The sequence below is a fragment of the Pollicipes pollicipes genome, unplaced genomic scaffold (genome assembly GCF_011947565.3).
Source record: "Pollicipes pollicipes isolate AB1234 unplaced genomic scaffold, Ppol_2.1 Scaffold_7231;HRSCAF=8579_pilon_pilon_pilon, whole genome shotgun sequence".
Lineage (NCBI taxonomy): Eukaryota > Metazoa > Arthropoda > Thecostraca > Pollicipedomorpha > Pollicipedidae > Pollicipes > Pollicipes pollicipes.
Genome location: NW_023597034.1, coordinates 40,842,940 through 40,865,131, shown reverse-complemented (window position 1 = coordinate 40,865,131; position 22,192 = coordinate 40,842,940). Strand labels below are relative to the sequence as shown.

Here is a 22,192-nt window from a genome sequence, read left to right as displayed (position 1 = left end):
CAGTAGAGTAGCCAACACGTCGGAAAATCCAGTATCCAGGTGCCCCAAAATGTCCGGTCCCGTCCCCATCCCGGCTCCGTTTCCTTACCATTCTCCACCACCTAACGTCCTTTACCCTGACCCTGGCCCCTTTTCCTCCTGCGCCACTTATTGACTTTACCTTGTCATCATTGTGACAGCACAAACATATGCTGATGCATAGAGAATATTTCTGAAAGTATAAGACACTAAACACGACACTCACTTGAGCCATCAACCAAAGCGTGCAGTACCTGTCTGGGACGACCGCCACTGTCGAACGCCGCGTCACCACTGTCGCAAGGCACGCAGCCGCCGGGGCTCTATATCAAGCGCTATCTCCCCGATTCGCCTGGACGGAGGTCTGCACTGATGTGTGCATCCAGTGATGGGTCACTGGAGCACCGCCAGCGCACGCCGCGCGTGCCGTGTGCAGAGTCCAACAGCTGAGTGCCGAGTCTTCCGAGATGCACGGGGTAGTACAGAGTGCCACGGAGACGGAGACACTTCTTGATTTCAGGAGATCGGGTGGGCATGAGTGGGTTTTCTCGATGGCCGTATGCGCCCATCATTTGAGGCCAGCTTGGAGGCTACCACTGAGGGCCACCTGTGGTAGCTTGCATTTTTAGAAAGATCGGCTCAAAGTTTCAGTGTCTGACCTTGACACTGGCTCTGTATTGCTTTGTCTGTTACACTTTCACAATTTTGCATAATCTATAAATATTTCATGACCTTAAGTGTCTGTTTTTTGAGACCTTAAGTGATTATCCACGAGGTCATGTATTTCACGACCTGGTTTCGCTTAACTTACGTGGAAGTAATCGAAAGTTGACAAACAGTTGACAAAAAAGATTGACAAACGCTACCCACCGTCGTCGGTTTCGTTGTGTCATGCATAGTCATTGGAATATCTGTGTGAGGCCTTCGCACACAAGCGTTAGCCCTCGTGACCTGATTTTAAATGTCGCAGTTCACGTCCACTGATGAGGTACTGTCAGTATGTGAAGCAGTCTGGCAAAAGACACACATCACTTACCCATTGCATAGCATAGACAATTCTGAGACGAGCTTTGACATTTCGCTTATCCCACACTGAATAGAATTTTATGCCTTTTGCTGGGTCGTGGCTAGTGCTCCCCTCTGTACGAGTTGACCTGTTCCATGACCCAAGGGCTAACGGGGAGTGATTGGTCAGGCCTCTCTCGGTGAGTGGGCATCGATACATCATTCCGTGTGAGCTGTAGCGTTCCTGCTACGGGAACTGCCCATCAGAGGGAGTGAAGACGAAACACCTATGTATCAAAAGACGTTTTGAAAGTAGCGAAAAAATTGTCGGGTTTCACTGAACTGTAGCTGTTTTGTTTAGATGTCTTGAAAGGGTGCTTCCGGCGCATGGGAACAACACGTTTGCAGCTATTTACGCCAGTCATAGATTTAAGTGCGTCCATCTGATAATCATATATTACCCAACACATATCTCATCTCTACCATCATGTCAGTCATGTCCTGCTTCGATGGCTACGCCGGTCAGAACCTGCCGTGGCCGCTGTGCTGATGTTCTGATCGTATTTGTCCCGCTCGATATGGCGGCCACATCCCTCCTCTAACGTCGTCAGCCAGCGACACAGCACCTCCGCGCCTACGGCCAATGTGCGGAGTTTGACCTTTCCTTGGAATCCTCGGGACGCGTCAGTGCGCGATGCGGCTCGTTGTGGCGGCCGCATCCCGCCTCTAACGCCGCAGACCGGTGACACAGCACTGCACCCACGCACCCACGGCCCGCGTGCGGAGTTTGACCTTTCCGTGGAATCCTCGGGACGCGTCAGTGAGCGGGCGGTTGCATGGTGCGGATCGCTGCACAGCTGCTCGGCCGATTTGCCGGATGTAAACACACCAACGAGGCGGAGATCCGCAGGAGCTGGCGGTGTATTTGTTTGAACGGGGTGGGTCGAGCGCTGGGCAGATGCCGTCTGGCGGCGACGGGAAATTTCAACATTAGGGGGAAAACCCAGACCCTTCCGCTAACGCCTCCGCGACATCGACAGCAAATCGACACGGGTCCTTCATGTACATCAAGTTAGTGACTCCCTTTCTCCCAACAGAAAATCTTTGTTCATCGAACAGCGCTATTAAGAACTTGCCGGATTGGGCGAAGTCAGCGTCACCCAGGCATGCCGACGCACTCGCTGGACCTGCCGTGGGCGGGGCGACGCTGGGGGTGGGCTGCTCCCACGTCTGACAGCGTAGGCGGCGATGTCTGCCGCCCGCCGACATCGCAAAACAGCAGAACTTCGAGCGCCGTGCAGGAGTGCTATCCTCATAAGTTGATCCAGGTTCAAACTAAGTGAGGCGTTACACTGCTGGTATTGAACGAGGGGGGAGAGGGGGGGGGGGGGTAATTACGCCAACGTGCGCACACGTTTCGAATGAAACATTGCGATGGTACGTATTCCTGCAATTGCCCATTGTGCCTGAAATGGTTAGTAAAAGCGCCGCGTACGCAGCCAGTGTTTCCACCCGGTAGCTAATTGGTATCTCTGACAGCAGACGTTCATTTCGCTTCGTACAGTGCGCTGCAGCTAAGTTAGAATGACCTGCCTATTTAAACTTTCTCCATCTGAAGAGCGGACCGATATGATAGCTGATGAATCGACGCCCTTCTTTATTTTTGCTCTCGTATGTAGCTTACTGTTGTCGATTTCTAGCCCTTTGTAGTTTGTCACACCTCCGTTTGACGGCGGCTGATTTTGGTGAAGTTGGCTGGTTGTCCTATTGGGCAATGCTGAGTAAAGCTTCGCAATGGCGAAGATGAAGAAGAAGAAGAAGAAGATGAATGGCGCTGACATGCGCCTTCTTCTCGTACAGTAACTCTAATCTCACTGCTTACTTTGGACACATGACAACACATGCCCAGACACCACTCAGACCAGCGTTTAAGTCATTGTGTGATCTTGGTAACCACGTGGGCAGGTGCGGGTGGGTGAGTAAAAAAAAAGAGAAAAGAAATCACGCGAGGCGTGGGTGGGCGAGCGACGAGAAAAACAAACAAACAAAAAACTTCCCCGGACCACCCCATCGCTGCCATCAATTTTTCGTCGCCTGTGTACTATGCACCTTGTGTGTTGCAGACAGGCTGACGGCTCACGGCAGCCTGTACCTGGGCAATGGGCCCAACGGCGAGCCCGACAGCGGGAGTGACGGTAAGCGGACCCGACATGGCGTGCTCAGCGATATTACGCTTCAGCTCCATAATCAAGGCTGTTTGAAAGTCAAATGTGATGACGGTGCACATGCATGCTATGCACCGATCGTTTTCACTCAGTTAACTCACTCAATATGGTACTAAGTGACATGCGTCACAAACAAAGCAATATGCATTTATTTTCCTGGACAACGCGGGCACCAAATGCATAAATTGCTAAATGACGTGGCACGTTTGGGGTGCCGTTTCGTTATTTTGTCTTCACTGACGCTCAAGTTGGTATTAAAGCAATATTGTATCACAACAAAACCTTCCGAGACAAAAAAAATCCCTAATTTTAATGACATGGGATACCGTGCGACGTTCTTCATCTACGGTGTTTGGCAGGGCAACTGATGCCCTGAATGTTAGTGACCATCTTGCCTGGTCCGGTGCCATGTGGCGCGACGCGGCCTTCGCCGTGTCGTCGCGACTCACGATAGTAAGTTTGCTTACGCATCTGGAGACAATGCCCTGTAGGAGACAAGCGGGATTCAGAATACAGCACGCTGCGATTTTCTAAAGCTGCAGATGCCCATAGGCCTAAATGTGACGCTTATACATCAGTGGACTTGTGTCTCACCGCAGCGGTGAAATTACTGTAAAATACGGGATGATTATCTTGAGGAATGTGAAATTATCATGTTGCGAAATGCGAAATGTTTACATTGCGCAAGCGCGGTGCTGGTGTCACGAGCCGCGGCGGGAGTCCCCATTGATGCATGAGCGTCACATTTAGAAATATGAACATCCGCAGCTCGAGGGGAGTATTCCCCTTTGGGTTTTAAAAATAAATGGCCATCTTCAACACCCTTCGGTGCTGTTCACAATCCTGCTCTCCGTAAGGCCCAAGCCCCTCTAGTTTCTGGGCCACACGCCCTCAAAAATGAGGAAGTTATGTCGGACAGACTATTCCAAAGTCACCTTGACACTTATGAAGTCATAATAACGTCATTCAAATTCTGTTATTTCATAAACCATGCGGCGATCAGGCCAAAAAAATCCGTATGACGGCGCCCATAGCTGGTGTTCGTGAGCGCAATGTTAAGATATAACTGCCGTCAATTGGCTCTTAATCAATGTGTAAGGTATGCTGACATAATGAAACGGTGACGCATTGAGGAGCATAATTACTAAACAGAGGATTGTGCTGTCTTGAGCAGTCTTTTCCACTTCGAAGTATACCAATAGTTAGAGATGAGCTTGTTTCATCATATATGATGTTTGCTTCAGTATCTTCAGATTTGAACATCTTCATATAAACATTCCCTATAAATAATCACGGCATTTAACATGCATTTGGCACGGTTTCGTTATGACATGCAAAAGGTTTGACACAGGAGCGAATACTGTAACTCGACCGGGAACATTCAATTACATGCGTGAAAAACTAAACTCGCTGTTCCTGGTCTCTTCAAATCGCTTGGCCGCCCGTACTATTGGGATGTGACGTATACGACCGAATGCACGCGGCGCACTGCAAAAATAGCAATGTAAGTGGGGGTAATGCGGCTCTCACTTCGAGTCCTATTTATATCGGCGGGTCTAGGGAGCATTCCATGTTGCTGGACGTCATTTCAACACCCAGAAACAGCAAATAAAGCACTTGCAGCGACCCACGATATAACGACGTACCGCATACCCGTTTCGATTGAAGTGGTGCTAGCCGGCCGCGCCATCCCATCACCTGGGGTGTGGCGCGTGCGCAGCCGCGACTGACTTGCACGGCTGGGACCCGGCGCGGGGCAGGCGTGCTCACCACTTCACACGAGCGGCCGACGCCCGCGAGCGGCCATGAAGTCCGGCAGGAGGGTGCACGCGGCGCCTGACGTGCCGACCATCTCGCTGGCGGGCGAGCTGCGCCATGAGGACGTGGACGCGTTGAACCGGCTGTCCACCAAGGAGCTGAAGATGTTGCGTAACGTCAGCCAGAGCGGCTGGGTCGACTACGAGCCTGTCCCGCCGGAGGGCCGCCCCGTCGACCAGCTCAGCATCACTGGCATGTCACTCGTCTGTAACCCCGGTAAGTGGGGGGCGCAGGGCGATGGTGCTGACCGAGCGGCGGGCCGGGCGGTGACTCCACCCTATCAGCATCTGCTGTTCCGCTGCGCTGCGCCCCCCCCCCCCCCCCCCCTCCCTGCGAGAGAAACGTTGCCGCTAAAGGAGTCTTCATGGATAGGCCTGCCTTGGAAAAGGAAACAGACAAAAGTCAGTGTACAAAAGTTCGCAAAAAACCTTATTGGATATATATATATATATATATATATATATATATATATATATAGATATATATGTGTATGTGGTTTTATGTATACAAATATATATATATATATATATATATATATATATATATATATATATATCCCACGAGGTGAAGCCAAAAACCTTGCACCACATTTTTGTGCCATGTGCTGATAGTCATCTTCATACGTCTTCTGGAGATGGACTTATATATCTTCGAAGCATTAGGATAAAACATATACCAACTAATTTTGGTACTATCATGCTTAACCTGCCGAACAAAGTTGAACGGAACATAAGGTTCAGCCGAGCGTAACTAGAAAAAGCTCCTTAAAGCTAAATACGCCGTGAACTTCGCAGTGTCTGTACAAAACATGGCGTTCTGCCACTTTCACCAATATAATCCCTATATACATATATATATATATATATATATATATATATATATATATATATATATATGCATGTATACATATGTACAATGATACACATGTGTGTGTGTGTGTGTGTGTGTGTGTGTGTGTGTGTGTGTGTGTGTGTGTGTGTGTGTGTGGTGTGTGTGTGTGTGTGTGTGTGTGTGTGTGTGTGTGTGTGTGTGTGTGTGTGTGTGTGTGTGTGTGTGTGTGTGTGTGTGTGTGTGTGTGTGTGTGTGTGTGTGTGTGTGTGTGTGTGTGTGTGTGTGTGTGTGTGTGTGTGTGTGTGTGTGTGTGTGTGTGTGTGTGTGTGTGTGTGTGTGTGTGTATGTATGTATGCATGCTCTAATATTTTGGGAGTCGGTTGTCTGGACAGCGTATATAAACTTCTTGGTCGTTCGTTGGAGGCCTCGCATCGCCCCTTTGTCGTTTTCTCTGTGTTGATATGGAACATTGCCAAAATCCATCCATTGCTCAGCATTTCGGGCAGCTCGATGACATGATTGATTTCAAAACCATTTTTGCACTTCAAACATGCATTCACACATAAAACGCCTTTAAATGTTCGGTTTTCATCGCATTCCTCGTATTGAAGGCCTCGTGTTCCGACGAAACGCACACTCGAGGAACTTGCAGAAATGACAATGACATTCCGCATGCTCTAGTTCAAGGTGTGTCAACGAGGCAGATCGCATTGCAAAGGATTTTAGCAAATGGCTGTATACATAAATGAAAGCTCAATATCGAGCAACGTGAATATCCTCATCAATGGAAGTCGTAACCGCATGTCGAAAAACTGTGTCGCAGCATAGTTTAAATGACCAGAGCAACAAACGCACCCGGGTCTGCAGTGAGCAAAAAACCAGCGTGTTTGCAAACCTTCGGAAAAGGTAGTAGGAGCACAAACTGTCGTAAAATATTCAGTTGTGTGGTAGCCGTCCTCCCCTGCTCCCTCTTCAGCTCAGCACATTTCAGTCGAAATCTGAGAGGTATGTATGACACTGATTTCATTAAAATGTGCAAATGTTATGGACCCTAGACCCTGATTGTAGAGAGTTCTTGGATTTCGGATACAGGAACCTGAAGTTATGAACTGGAAATCGCTGGATTTGCGGGCATCATGCGGAAATTCTGCATTCGTCCACATGGTGAAGCCCCTTATTCTGTGCCTCGTAGTGTTCTGTCGGGAAATCTTATCTTTAACACGCGCCCGGGTGGCCGGCTAGATACCCTTCGCTCCGGTGGAGGGTCAATTTGACCCCCCCACCCCCCCCATAAGATCTCGGAAACTAAGAAAGCTGGAGACACGAAATTTGCAGGGTGTGTTGACCTGTACGTGAACTCACTTAGGTCAAAGTTTGAGGTCACTAGGTCATGACCTTCGGGTCAAAAAAGGTCAAGCAAAGTCAAATTTCAGGTTGGTCTCCAAAGTGACCCCAGAATCTTAACAACTATTTTTTAGCAAAAGGTCACAAGCTCAGTTTAGGTCAGTGACCCTGCTTGACCTTTTGAAGGCCATGGTGACCAAAATAATACAAGACTGTCCTGAGTTTTGCATTTGAATAAGGGGCGAAGATTATGCTTGGCAGTATGCTCTTTAACGAATGTGGACCTGGGTCATCTTAGGTCAATTACCAATTATGACCTCTAAAAAGTCAATTGAAGATGCATCATGCGGTTCCTCCTGTCAATGAATTTAAAATGAGCACCGGGAAATACCCCACACAGCAAGCCCTAGAACAATAAAACAGGTTGGTTTTGACCTTGGTCTGGCCTTTATACCTGACCTTAGGTCAACTTACTTTGCTCATTCAATGTTTGTGCTGCCTAATTAAGCATTTCAAAGATGTTTAGCTTCGTCAAACGCTCCGTTGTTGCATCAGATTGAACGATTCCCTAGAAATTGCCTTTGGTGAAACCATCGCCTGACTTTGACCTGCCATAGATCAGTGACCTTACAAGGTACATCTGAATTTTTTATACCAAGCGATTCGCTATTCAATTGTGAATAGCCATGTAAAATTTTGCGCGGCTACGCCGCACCGTTCGGAAACCATTCTCGAAAAACCTTCGGGGGGGGGGGCAATTGGACCCACCAGAGCGCGTGTTAAAAGCCTGCACGCATTGCCGTCACTTCCAGCAAGGCTCCGGAGCTGATCAGATGTCTCTGGAGCTGAAATGTGTGCACAGAATCGAATGTTTGGCTCCAGGTGCGTTTCCAGCTGACGCCGACCGAACCGACAGCCTGTGAGTCACGTCAGCTGGCGATCCGGAAATGGGTGCAATTGGTGCTGTCTGGCGAAGTCGTACATGGGAAACAGCTTCTGCCATACTGCTGACTGTCTTCACCTCAAGCAATCTGTGTTCAGTTCGAACTCAAGCCATTATTACCTTTATGCTATATGATATTTTGTCATACTAAGTTCATCTCACACAGTGTTCGGTGCGGTCTTTAAGCCATGACAAAATTATCGCGTGCGATCTTTTTCATTGCTTTCCTTGTCCTGCACCATTTCCATCACACATCATCCTTCACATATGATCTATCCATGTTATCTATATCTCATACGATATTTTGAGCGCAATCATCCACACATTATCCTTCGGTCAGGTTATTTCGGTGACGTTGTGACGGCATACGATCTTTTACCACACGATATCTACCCAGTTGCTAGGTAAAAAAGTTCCATTCAAACAAATTCATGGATGCAAAAGATACGAATTAAACAAATTTGCTGGTTTCTGCACATTTCCGACGCATATTACGGCTTCTGTTAAGGGGAAGCTTTCCAACTGAACTGAAAACCATGAAGGCACCATGCACATCATGCATAATGCCGGTTAACGACATGATGTACGCTTCGCTCCAGCGCCATCACGGGACATTCCACAGCTCGATGTATGTTTATTGTGGGTACGAGAGTACCGTGCACATGCGTGAGCGCTGTGCCGCATGCGTCGCCATTAGTCTGCACCCCCATCAGAGACGCACATCCTCTATATTTCAAGGTTCTGATTAGTATGACAAGACAATTAGCGAGTACCCTGTCAGTTATTCATGGCGCAGGTCATGACACTGCTGTGGCGGCTCCGACGCCCCCGGCGGTAGGGGGCCTAATAGGCTAGCAGAGAAGGCCGCGAAATCCCCTACGTAGATCAAGGGGTTCCTAAAATACCGCTGGAATGGAAAACCATCGTAATGAAAATCTAAGGTCAAAACCACCATCAGCCAAAATTCATGAAAGTTATCAAAACGTGGTTGAGATCCATCTCAAAGCGACAGTGCCAGGGTGTTTGTAGCCTACGTGCTTTGACATACGCGGCTGTGAAGTGACTTTGAAATGGCCGGTTTTAGTAGTTCTAAAAATAGTGATAGCTAGTGATAAAAATATGATAGATAGTTCTAAAAATAGTGATAGCACTATTCAGGGGAAATGATAAAGCATAATCTCCAGTGTGTTAGCGGGATGAGCAATATATCATGCCTGTAATCGAACTGAAACGACATGCATGAATTTGTACAAGGGGTATTTTTGATGAAAATGACACAACATTCCAGTAGACGTCTTAGGATCATGCGACTATTGTGGGATCGCCATCACGAGAAAGTCCTTAATAACACATTGGGAGCCCAATACATCCTTGGGTTTGGGGGGGGGGGGGGGGGCTTGCAAAGTCATATCCGTGCTATGTACTGCGTGCAAATTGAAAATGCCAAACGAACTTTGATATCTAGTCAGCAACAAGCCGATAAAAGTGGGAATAATTGATGTTTTTCACGGTGAACCTGGCAGCTTTAGATCTTGTGACCTAGCATGGCATGAAAACAGTTCAAATCCACGATTTTTCAGACGATATGATTAGAGCAAACAGGAGAATATAACAGCAAAAACACGTCCAATACCCCAAGTTTGATGGAAAGACCTTAGCATCCCTTTGACAGGAATTCCAAGTTTGAAGCCTTCCTACTTCTGTGTACTATGCCACACTTTTATCAAAATTTGGTGACATAGTTGTTTCTTTGAATAGCATTGGCATGAAAGTTAATGGTATGCATAGCTGACTATGTGGACGCTGTACTCCCCATCTAGTGGACCTGAGTTGTCATCTTGATAGCATGGATAGCGATGTGTCATTTTCATAGCATCCTTTTGACAAAAATGCCAAGATTGAAGTCTTACCTGTCCGTTGCGCATTACACCACATTTGTACCAAAATATAGTCACTTAAACTATTTATTCAAATGTCATTGGGGTTATATTTCATGTTAAACATGCCTTTTGTGCAGACGCTCAATTCGCCATCTAAATGGCTCCGAGTTGTCATTTTCGATATCTCGCGATGTACTGAGACTGCCACAATGTGATAGAAAAAAGTATCGCTTATTTTGCGTGCGGAGAATCATTTTTAAGTTGAGAAAATCCGTGTTTTTGACTCATGATTTTTATTATTATTCCGAATGTTCTCGTGGATGGCCTTGAATCCGGAGTAACCGACTAAGACTAAGCTTGTCTTGCCTGCCCTGAACCACCTATCCAAGTTAGCCTGTCTAATTCGACATGTGATTTCGCCTTCGCTCATTTGCCAGGCAGGACTGCAGATAACTTTAAATGTCACACAATGCTGCTGCTCGTTCGCTCTTGGTTCATGTGGCCATTTGCCACACTAACTATTCCTGTCTTTCGGGTGAAAAAAAATCCCGCTCTGGGACTCGTGCTCAGCGACACTAAGTCACGAGCCCAGCAGCTTTCACAAGCCACGGAGGCGGAGGACCCTCTTCCCAGATCACGGCTCTGCAGCTTTACATGACCTTGCAGAAACTTTGTGGGCACGATGACATTGCAATGTATATTGCTCGGCTCTTCGTTGCATCAAAAGCAGGGCCGATATTCTGTTTTTGCAGTGAACTTTTTCATTCTGTGTTTGTTGTAACTGATTTTTTCTTAAGGGTTTCTTCCTACAACAGCGATGGTACCCACTGAGAATGATGAATTGATGATATCAATGGGCGATATTCACTGAGAACATTGGGTTAGTGCTCCATCAACACCAGGGGCTACGTATATTGGACGATTAGCGGTTCCCAGCGATCGCTTGAGTTCTCAGCGATATGCAAAACAAGTGTCGCGCTCACCCCAAGACGCCAACACATATGCAGCCGGAAGGGCAAATGAAAGATAGAGGGCGACGCTTTGCGCAAGGCACGTGACGGAAGACCGGGATTTGTCGCACATATTTAGAGTAAACCGCCCTGATACTGATTGGACATAATACAGCTCAGCACTCTCTACACACATGCACATGGAATATTGACCTGCGTAACTCAGGTCCTTCCACGGCGTTTTTACATTTAAATTACAGATTTTAATTTTTCACTGTGTGACGTCACGGACCTTTGACCGTGTTCTCAGCCACTCAGGACTCCATCCGGCGGGAATATTACATATCGGGCTCAGCACCACCTGCATAGATCGGTGTGAACTTGTGCAGTGATCCCAAAGAAATGATACGCTTGACTCGTTCACGCGAAGTAGGTACTCCTCGTGTTTCATCAGCCTTTTACAGTATGACGACGTAACCGTTGTACATGAAAATCGTAAATGCAACGTCATCAAGTGTCATGGAATGGCCTCAGGGGATGCATCAGCAGTTTTCATCAGTTGGTATTTGGACACGGTATGCGTCGTGCGATTTATACATTATATAACGCAATGTCCCGTAAAAAAATCCCGCTACACACGTAGCAGATGCAGCTACCGATCCGCTCAGATTGGTGCTGTAAAGATAAACAACTAATATTAATCGTTTACCGCGGGACTTCCCAAAATATCTGGGGTCATAACTCCGTCAGTATTGCTCTGGCTGAGATACAGAAGTACGCATCTAGGTTCAGAACGTCGGTAAGTTGCGAATCATTTCGTTGTGATTAGAAGCCAAAGAGAGGCACTCATTTTTCAGTTATTCGACCGATTTGTGGCGGTGTTGGCAGACGAGGACGTATTTTGGTGGCGTATTCGCAATGAACATTTTTCGGTGGATCTCTGATTTGAATTAAATTATTTTCCCTTCAAATTTTCACGGTTTGAGGCCATTTTTGACAAATTGTTCTACCTTAGGAGTGTAAGCTTTGCAAGCATTTCGACTGTGTTCGTACAAGTTACGTGCCATCGCAGCTGTTGTATGAACGTGGTATTGATGCTCATAGCTACGTCATAGCTCGTCATACTTCCACAGCTTTGACAAAGCAAAAAGCTTACACCTTATGTTTGGTCATTAGACAGGCCTAAGAATTCTACAGAGACCACATAGATGCAACAGTTACAGAACAACTGATAGTTCACGGTAAGCTGCGATGCTATGGTTTGTAAAGTAAGCGCGATAACAGATGGAAACATCTTGTAATTCACATGTCGTTATTTACGCTTTGCACTCAACCCACTGCATAATTAAAATCCGATACTCATCTCTCTCCCGATTATGACCTGATATACTTGATAAGCCTGCTAAAATTGCATCTCTTAGTCAGCTGCGCGTCACCACGAATAAAACGCCCCAAACAGTAGTAAGTTTGAAACACTACTTACTGGCAAGCTGGTAAGTGTTGCTACTAAAGAAAACGAGACCCCCCTGCCCAAGGATCCACACAAATCCCAACCAGCGTCGCTGTTTTATCACCCCGATCGCCGAGAAGACAGCTGAGAGCCCATACCCTCGTGGCAGCGAGTCAAGTTGTCGCTCACCCATACGGTTATTCCCAAGAGTCCCAATGCATGCACTCTTGCTCATCCTGGAGGTGAGCAAGCTAATGACGATGGCTGTTGACGCAAAAAATATGCACGTGTTCACGGATAAGATAATTGTTAGGACTATCGTCCTCGCCCGGTGTGTTAGTACGCACGCAACATGTCGCCCAATTAGCTCTCCGGCCGCTGTTTGCTCCGCCCTTTGACCGAGCGGAGCATCCCCCCTGAAAGTGTGCCCACCAGTCACCTGGAATGAGCTGAGGTTGACTTCACGACGATGACAACAAGAACGGTGCCACGGGAACACCAAATGACGTAGCCCATGGAGCCCGTCCCAACACTTGCCCTTTGTGAACTTGATAACGTACAACAATGATTGGCGAGGGGACGTTTACCCACTGGTCATGATAATGCTTAACCTGGTGATGAAGCTGGACCTCGCATTGAGCCTGCTGCTGGCACTAACCGGCCGCTCCGCCCGGCGTCGACCAGCCGTGGGCGCCGCTCCGTGCGGTGACCGTGGAGCCGCCTGGCGCTGACCATCCCTGTCTGCCACAGGGGCGTTCTGGCTACGTCGGGCCATCTGGCTGGTGATCATCATCTGCCTGATGGTGTGGCTGTGCCTGCAGCTGAAGGTGTGCGTGGACCGGCTGTCGGCCGGCGGCACCGTGCGCGCCTGGTCCCGCCGCAATCTGGTCGACATCCCCGTGCCGGCCATCACCGTCTGCCACGGCAACGTCTTCAAGAAGAGCGTGGTGCTGCGCCACCAGCTGGACGGCTTCAACTGGCAGGCATGGCGCCAGCAGGGCTACAGAACGCTCAACTGGTCGACCTTCGACGGACTCGACAACTTCTACCGCGCAGCCGCCTACAGCTGGGCGGATGTGGTGCTCATCTGTACGGTAGACGGACGGCCGTGCAGTGAGATCGGCACCTTCCGCACGTCGCACACGCTACTCAACGGCCTCTGCACCACCCTCAACACCAACGTCACCGTCGGCAGGCGGATGGTGGGCGGCCAGATCACCCTGGTGATGCGCGAGCGCGAACAGCTCGACGACTTCGAGCACAGCGGCTGGACGGTGTTCCTGCACACGCAGGAGGTCCACTACAACGACTTCGCCTTCTTCTCCGGCCAGGCGGTAACACTCAAAGTCTACGGCAACCGCATGCACCAGATGAAAATCTTCCGCAAGATCACCCAAGCGCTACCCCACGGCTCGGGGCGTGGCTGCAACGCGTCGGACAACTCGTATACCGGCCAGGTGCGTTGCCTCGGCAGCTGCTTGATGAAAATGGTGACCGCGAAGGTGGTCAAGGAGACGAGCGGTGGCGGCAAGCCTTGCTCTGTGCCATGGATCGCGGCTAACGGCTACAGCCCCGGTACACGCTCGTGTCGTTCGTTGAAGGAACTGGAACGATCGGCGGGCGGTTCGGAACGCGGCGTCAAGGAGCGGGACTTCATCCTCTGGACGGACAGCTGCCCCTGCACCGCCAGCTGCCGGCAGGACCGGTACCACATTGAGCAGCACGAGAAGTGGCACGTGGAGGAGACGAGCGTGTACCTGAAGTACCCGGGCGCTCGCGCCATCACCGTTGGCGGCGTCGACTTGTGGATCTCCGACGTCGAGGAGAGCGTCACCGAGCGCGAGGCGTACTCGTTCGACACGTTCATCGCCGAGGTGGGCGGCAACCTCGGCCTGATGCTCGGTGGCTCGCTGCTGACCTTCGTCGAGATCCTGGACTGCGTGGTGGCCAGCTGCGTGTCGCGGCAGCGGAAGCGCGCCGAGCAGCGCGGCTAACACCGGTGCGTCGCGCCCCGAACGCGCCGGCCCGCTGGAGGTGCCAACACAGGTGCGCCGCGCCCCGAACGCGCCGACCCGCTGGAGGTGCCAACACCAGTGTCACGCGCTCCGAACGCGCCGGCCCGCTGGAGGTGCTAACACCGGTGCGACGCGCCCCGAACGCGCCGGCCCGCTGGAGGTGCTAACACCGGTGCGACGCGCCCCGAACGCACAAGCCCGCTGGAGGTATCTTGCGGTGCGCCGCGCCCCGAGCGCGCCGGCTGGCTGGAGGTGTCACGTGTCTCTGCGGGTCATCGATCAAAACTGTCGCCAATCACGTTTGCAAAACTGACGTGGCTAAATACGATCTCCCACTTTACTGCGGTATATGCAATTACACCGTACACTGACACTGTTGTCATTAGTACAGTGTCAATAATATCTTGACCGCAACCCCAGTATTTTCTTTCTTTTGTCCCTTTCGCCTCCCTGGAAAAAAAATATGGTGGAGTCTGCGATGATGCGTGGGCAAAAACTAGGCAGTGCCCAACATTTGCGGAATGAGATTGGGCTGCTCCGTGTAGGTACAATGACTAACGGCAGCGAATGGCAGCGTGTTGGTAGGAAGCTGGTAAAATACGCATGTTGAAAGCTGCGTAGGCTCCCAAACGTCATAAACATAAAACTTAAGCTCTGATACGTCATAGGGTATGTTTCCACATGCACCTCCGAAAATATGTGTACAGACATCTATGTGTATATAACATATCCATATCCATATAACATATATGCTGCAACGAAACATACTTGTTTTCACCTTTTTCGTTGTCCTGTTAAAAGTGCACGCCTGTTCAATTAAGCATTGCATGGTAATGCTGTTCCATACACAATCGGCGCCGTAAAACATTGCTAGAACCCTGGGGGCCGAGCATGCTAATGCTAACGTTAATCACCCAGTACCCGCGCCATTCATCAGTGTCTTGTTCCTTGTCTAAGTGATTTATTTGTGATGCTGTCCCAAAGAAATCATTGAACAGTTTGACTCATTTGTCTAATTAGAAGTCGTTTGCGGTCATGAATAAGTAATGCATCCGGAGTGTTGTTTTCTTGTTTCGTGTACACAATATAAAATTCCAGCGTTTTGTGCTTGGCGCATGAGGAGAGTAATGTGGTCAGTCTGTATGTGATCCCTTGGTGCCCGCCCGTGAGGTGCTCTGTGAGATGTCGGAGCAAAAACGTCGCAGTTACACCATTGTAGGATACGGAACCTTGCAGCGACACCTGGCAGCGGTCAACCAGTACTTCCCAACGCTTTATGGCATCAATTGGTATGCGAGTAAAAGGTGTCCCGGGCCGAATGTTTCACTGGTGCCATTTTGCAGATTGGCAGTCGGCACAGATTACCACCCAGAGCATCACGAATGCAAGGCGCAATGGCGTAATCTCTCTTGCTCGTAATGCTGCAACTGCCAATTCCGTTCACAGAATCAACTGGTCAACCAACTGAGCTGCATTGGTAAAATGTTTCGGCCAGCAACTGAAGGGCATTGCGCCCTATCCTGGGTCCCTAGCGCCTCACAGTCTAGTGATAGCCCCCAGGACCGCACGGAGAACCTCAGAGGGAGCATCACAACCGGTCCTCTCCTCAATGCGGCTGGCCCTCTGACTGAGGCATCCGGCAGCGGATCGGCGCAGGGGCCCTCGCTGACGCAAACAAACTGTTTACTGGCACAGAAGGTCTAATAATTAATACCGAGACACCAATTCGCCTTATCGGCCCCTGGATGCAACAGTGCGGAGGATCCCCGTCCGGTACTGGTGTCCCTGACTGGCACAGGCCTCTCCACTGACTCATTGTACATGTGAACCTTTCTTTGTCATTTCTGATGAATCCTTTCATTGTCAGGAAGGTCCAGATCAGCGCAATAGGACCTTTGACATGCGGCGTTCCGTCATCGTCCCTGTTCAGCAAATGTGTTCAGGGGTGTCGATTTGTATTCTTTTGTGAAAGCCCTGCCCCCCCCCCCCCGAATGTTGGATTGTGCTCCCTCCCAATGTTGGCCGGGCCCCCTAATGTTGGCTTGGCTCCCCTATGCTTTTTGCTGGAATACTACCAAAAACCTGGGTTAAATGATCCTAGCACAAAGACTATCTTTTTTATCTTCCTGCGTAGGGGGTCTCGTACCACTCTCACAACAAAACGTCTTGGCTACTCCCTCCACAAGACAAAAATCGTAACAACTGAGCGGATAAACAGTGCAATAAACTTTACATACCTAGCGCCATAAGACACCCAATTGTTTTTGAGGTTAAAGTGAAAAGCTCTGGAATATGGGGATGACCTAAGTCCTTCATGGCTAACCCCGTCCCGTACGCGTCTCCCACAACCAAACTGCGTGCAGCCTCCCATGACTGTCATGCAAGAGTGCCATCGGCGACCTAAGGTGGCCTCTAAAGAAGCGCCTTCAGAAGAGATCAGATCAGAAGAGACGCATGCGTTCAGTGTCTGCTCCCTGGATCCAACCCTGCATGGCTGCCATGCTGCTTAAGTTAAAGGCTTCTATAAATTATACACATATTAGAAACATATATTGCGTTTAATCAAAATAAAGTGGGCTAAATCCGGTGAAAGGAAGATGGGGGAGTAGGATGTCGGGCCCTTGGTTCGGCCCCTCCCCTAATAATTTACAAAAATTGACACCCCTGAATGTGCTTCTGGCCGACCTGGGGCTCACTGCCGACACATGGTCTCCTGTTAGGGACTGTGGTCACTGACCAGGACTGCGTGTTCTTCATTGTTTCAGGCGTCCCGACGAACGTAGGATGTCTTCTGATTGGCATTTAGATACCCCGGCCTTGTCCCTGCTCGCGAATAACCCCTAGGCTCCAAAATAGCACGGAAAGGACTTTCGATATATTGTTGTTCTCAGTCAGCTGTCTCAAACAGACACAGTCGCACGGAGCCTCCGATCAGACCTAGAGCTCATCTGACATTTTAGGGTTCGGCCTTCAGGCTGTGATCCCTCTATACGACCTCTGGCCTGCCCTTCGGACTCATAATCGGGCCTTTGATCCTCGGCTCTTTGAGACCAAAGAAGACTCTCGGGACCCATGGGAACTTCAGAACCTAAGAGGTAGGGTATGGTGGGGGGGGGGGAAGTCGTGCTTAATTCAGTTTCCCGTGAAAATAAAGCTTTGGGGGCCATATGACGTGCCCCTGGAATTTTGCATCGCTTTAAAATGAATGTTTTCGCCGTTTGTGGTGTACGAATTGAATTTTGGTGACTAATAAAAAACAAGTGTTATGATGCCCCGGAAACAAGGTGCTTGACGCCTCTTCACCGCAGGTGCCGAACCAGGATTCCGTCAGAGTGCAAGACAAGGATATTGTGGTACCCCTGTATTTTAGTGCCCCTTGAAAGGGAAGTTTTGGACCACCTTCAATCGTTCTTTCAATGGCCCACTTGCATTTTGTGCCTCAAGGAAATAAATGCAGTGGTGGTCCGAAAGAAAGGTGGCTCTTGGCCGAATGAGCCGAAGTAGGATTTTGGTAATGGAAAGGCACGGACATTGTAATGGCTCTTGGGATTATCTGTCTCTGGAAAATAAATGTTATGATGACCCGAAAAGGAGGTTGCTCGTTAGAATGTTAGCTTGGCAATAGTGTAGTGGTTAGCGCTTCTGCGTTAGCTACTGCGCGTCTGTGAAACCAGAGATACGGGGTTCGATTCCCCGTGGTGCCCGCCCTTCCTGCCAGGGTGAGAGGCAGGCGACGCCATATAGCCTCAGGAGCTAGGTGCGTCGTGAAGCCCCAGTGACAACGGAAACTGTTGGTTCCTGTTTCCCTGGACAGGGTGCCCCTTCCCTGAACGATCCGACCCATATTTTTTCCAGAGGAAAAGGCACACCGATTGCGGTGGATTTTGGTGCCTTTTTAAAATTATGGTTTTGGGCTTCGTGAATGGCTCGCTTTGATTTGGTGCCCTTTAAAAATAAGGATGATGCCGCCCCGCAAGGAAAGGTTTTGGCCTTCTTGCCCAAGGGTTCGATCCAGGATTTTATCGAGGCGAAAAGGTCAACGTAGTTATGCCCCTTGAATTCATGGCTCTTTCAGAATAAAGGGTCGGGACCCTTTCCAGTACTCTCTGGAATTGGGTGCTTATTGAAAATAAAGGTTATGTTGTCCTGAAATGAAGGTTTGGCGCTCTCTCGCCGAGTGGGCCGACGCAGGGGTTCCGTCAAGTGACACGGCACGAACGTCGTGGTGCTCCTGCAATTTGGTGTCTCATAAAAATACAGGTTAAGTGGTTCCGAAATCAAGCTATTGTTACCCCTTTGCGACGAGATTTGGTGCCTCTTAGGGCTTCAAAACCTCACCAAGCCCAAGGGAAAGCGGGCATGATCCACATGCCCCCCCCCCCCTTCTGGACCCGCCCCTGCTCTGTGGTGCTCCAGGAAATGCGCGCCTCTGGAATATAAAAGCTATGATGCCCGCCAATGAAGTTTTTTGGTGCTCCTTCATAGAACAGGCAGATCCGGAATTTTGCAACAGTGAAAGGCATTAATATTTTGGTGTCCATGGACTTTAAACGCTGTTTGAAACCAAGGCTTTGGGGAATTCAAATTGCCCAGTTAGATAAAGGGTCTCTTTAACGGGTGTTTTCTCTTATGGTGCCGCGAAATGGAAGTTATGGTGCTCCAAACTTTGGTGCAATCCAGTATTTCGTCAAGGTGGGAGGCTCAACAATGCTGTCTCCCTGAAATTTGGTGCCCTCGGAGAACGAAGGTATGGGGCTGAGTGTTGTGTTCCCGAATTTCGGTGCCTATCGGAAATAAATATTTGTGGCTATTTGTGGCGCCCATGAAATTGTGGGGCCTTTGAAAATAAAGGTCATGTGGACCCGAAATAAGGATTTTGCTGCCCCTTCACCATGACATTTCGATTCCCCCTCGCCCTAAGGGACGGGGGGCATAGCCTCATCCCCCATCCCCTACCACTCTGGATCCGTCATTAGTCGAGGCCGGTTGACAGGCACGCCTCATCGTCTAAAAGCGTAGCTCGTTATTTTTCCTAATTTGTTATCTGGCTCCATGCGTAAGTCCCATTTATGTTGCTTTGACGTGGGTCTAAGTATACACCGTGCTGTGTTTATGGCTGCAAACCTCAATTCCATGTTCCGAAAAATGTCGTTTGTACATGCTATGTAGCAGGCGCCTCCTTCGCACGAGACATGTGTGCACTGAGCCATGCTGCCTCCAAACTCTCCCCACCCAGGCTCTAAGCACCCAGCACCCAGACTCTAAGCACCTAAGCACCCAGCGCATGTTTCCCTCAAATCAACAGGTACCCACCAGCGGCTCAGGTACGCACGCTGTGTTGCTACACACGGCTCGCTGCTAGAGGCCTATTGCACACTCTATCGCTCAGGAGCATTTGAGAGCATAGAGCATATCAGGAGCTCAGAGCATATCCGTTTCAGGAGCATTTGAGATCAGCGCGGCACGAAATGCTCTTTGCTGCCCTTGCCCTGAGCACACGGTGCACCTACCTCCATTACCAAAGACTTGGCAAAACAATGAAACGAACTGTGCATATTAAAAGCTTTTGTCATCACATCCATATCATAAATACCTGTGTTGTGGTTATATTTTTCTTGGCCTTATGCGAAGTCGGGTTCACTGCAGTCTGATTTATGCGGTTACGGCCATCGGCCGCCTTGGCTGATCAGCTGATCGTTCGCGCCATTTTCATTCGCAGCCAGGCTGCCTGTCGTCAACCGCGTGAAGTTTGGCACGTGGATGACAATGTTCCAATTGCATTCATAATTGGTCGGGCGGGGAAGTTTCTCGCTTTGAGTTTCTCAAGCGTCGCACTCGTCCAGCGCCGGACCCCAGGCAGATCGCGACTTGTTGCGTGGGAGTTGGTGTTCGGAGGCGGAGGAGGAGTACTCGTCCAGCACCGGACCCCAGGCAGATCGCGACTTGTTGCGTGGGAGTTGGTGTTCGGAGGCGGAGGAGGAGTACTCGTCCAGCACCGGACCCCAGGCAGATCGCGACTTGTTGCGTGGGAGTTGGTGTTCGGAGGCGGAAGAGGAGTACTCGTCCAGCACCGGACCCCAGGCAGATCACGACTTGTTGCGTGGGAGTTGGTGTTCGGAGGCGGGCTCAGTCTGAGATGAAACAAGGAGCAAAGAAATATTGAGGCAAGCAAACGTCCTTGCCTCAAATGGTTGCAATTGTCGACAAAATAAGGATTATGTTTTCGCGAAGCATTATTGGCGATACCCAATGCAGCAGTAACATAATTTGCAACACGGCGAGAGTAGGTACTTACAAATACATACAACAAAACACATTCAGAAGGCATATACCCTCAACCACATATTTCTGAGCATTACATGATATGAATTATCACATGCGCATTCTAATTCTGGGTTACACATATCTCCCGTTATCTAATTCCGCTCATAACTCGGCAAAATATAACGGAGACTAGACAGCGTGAGAAGAAACAAATGCACAGTGTGCTGGTATCTTAACCGAAACAGACATTAGGGAAGACCTGCCTCCACCTGAAATCACAGAAATAAAATTAATTAAATGGCAGAATCTGCCGCCATGCTGCTGCCTTCTAGCCGCTCATCCGCTAAATACCGGTAATAACGTGATGCTCTGACGTTTGTCGCGATGTTGCTATATGCGACCGGCTGCTAGTCGCCCAACGCTTACGCTATTGCATCTCCCGTTTCAAAGACATTTGTAGCATGCCCCACACACTGGGCTTGCCGTAAGTGCACTGCGTGCTCCTTCATCTATTGCCAAATAACTTGCGAAACGATGAAAGGAGCTGAACATATTTAAACTATTATGATATGCAATATACGATATATATGATATATCTACTATTATATCCAAGTCTCATATCCGTATATTTGTCACATTCCCTCGATCTAATCCGTTCACTGCAGTCCGTGTTAAACGGCGACAGCGATCGGTTGCCTTGGTCGATCATCCACTCGTTCGCGCCATTTTCATTCGCGCCAACCCGCATATCGCCAAGCGCGTGCAAACAGTCTGGCGACTCAACGAAGACGTTCTGGTTGTTCGGACGGGAAAAGTTTCGCGAGCGTCGTAACCTTTCGGCGCCAGGCCACGGGCAGATCACAACTTGTTGCGAGTACATTGGTCTTTGAAAGCAGGCTCAGCGTGAGGTCAAGCTATGAGCAAGCAAACACGGAAGGATGCAAGCATTGTTTTGCCTGTTTCACCCACCATGGCCTCCGTTAGTGACAAAATGAGGAATATTGTTTCACGAAAAATCGTTGTCGATACCCGACGCAGCAATTTCGTCACGTTCAGCCTTTGTCATGATAGTTGGCGATTACGGCACGTGTTTTGATACCAAAACGTGTTTCTAGATTTTCTGGTTTCGGACCAGCGGCGGTTTGTAATGCACACTCAGCGACAATCTACAGCTGGCTCGGGCGGCGAGCGGCAACAGAATTGTACCGCAGGATGCTCTCAGAATTGAATAGGACACACTCCAGTTTAAGTTTCGTGTCGCCACAAGGCATGCTCTCGTAGACATAACGTAAAGCTATAAAGTGCGGTTTTCTGTAAAAGCCGACATTTTACCTATCAACAACATTACAAACTAGTACTAATCGTGCGATCGTGTTCAGAACAATATACCGGTGTTCTCAGCTTAACTCTATATGAGTTTGGAAGCGCCGGGGGGGGGGGGGGGGGCGC

At 49.3% G+C, this 22,192-nt stretch overlaps 1 protein-coding gene across 1 annotated transcript; it reads left to right on the top strand.

Moving 5' to 3' along the window:
• The first annotated feature begins 2,817 nt into the window (after positions 1-2,817).
• Positions 2,818-14,458, top strand: LOC119110121 (degenerin mec-4-like). Its single transcript, XM_037233860.1, has 3 exons — positions 2,818-2,882; positions 5,068-5,282; positions 13,215-14,458. The coding sequence occupies exons 1-3, from the start codon at positions 2,818-2,820 to the stop codon at positions 14,456-14,458; spliced, it is 1,524 nt and encodes a 507-aa protein (XP_037089755.1).
• Positions 14,459-22,192: the final 7,734 nt, after the last annotated feature.

What these genes read in the sequence shown, in the direction of transcription:
- LOC119110121 (XM_037233860.1), top strand. Translation starts at nt 2,818, where the DNA reads ATGGCGAAGATGAAGAAGAAGAAGAAGAAGATGAATGGCGCTGACATG. An exon ending in ATGCGCCTTCTTCTCGTACA is followed by an intron (nt 2,883 to 5,067) that starts GTAACTCTAATC and finishes GAAGTCCGGCAG; the next exon opens with GAGGGTGCACGCGGCGCCTG. An exon ending in GTCACTCGTCTGTAACCCCG is followed by an intron (nt 5,283 to 13,214) that starts GTAAGTGGGGGG and finishes TGTCTGCCACAG; the next exon opens with GGGCGTTCTGGCTACGTCGG.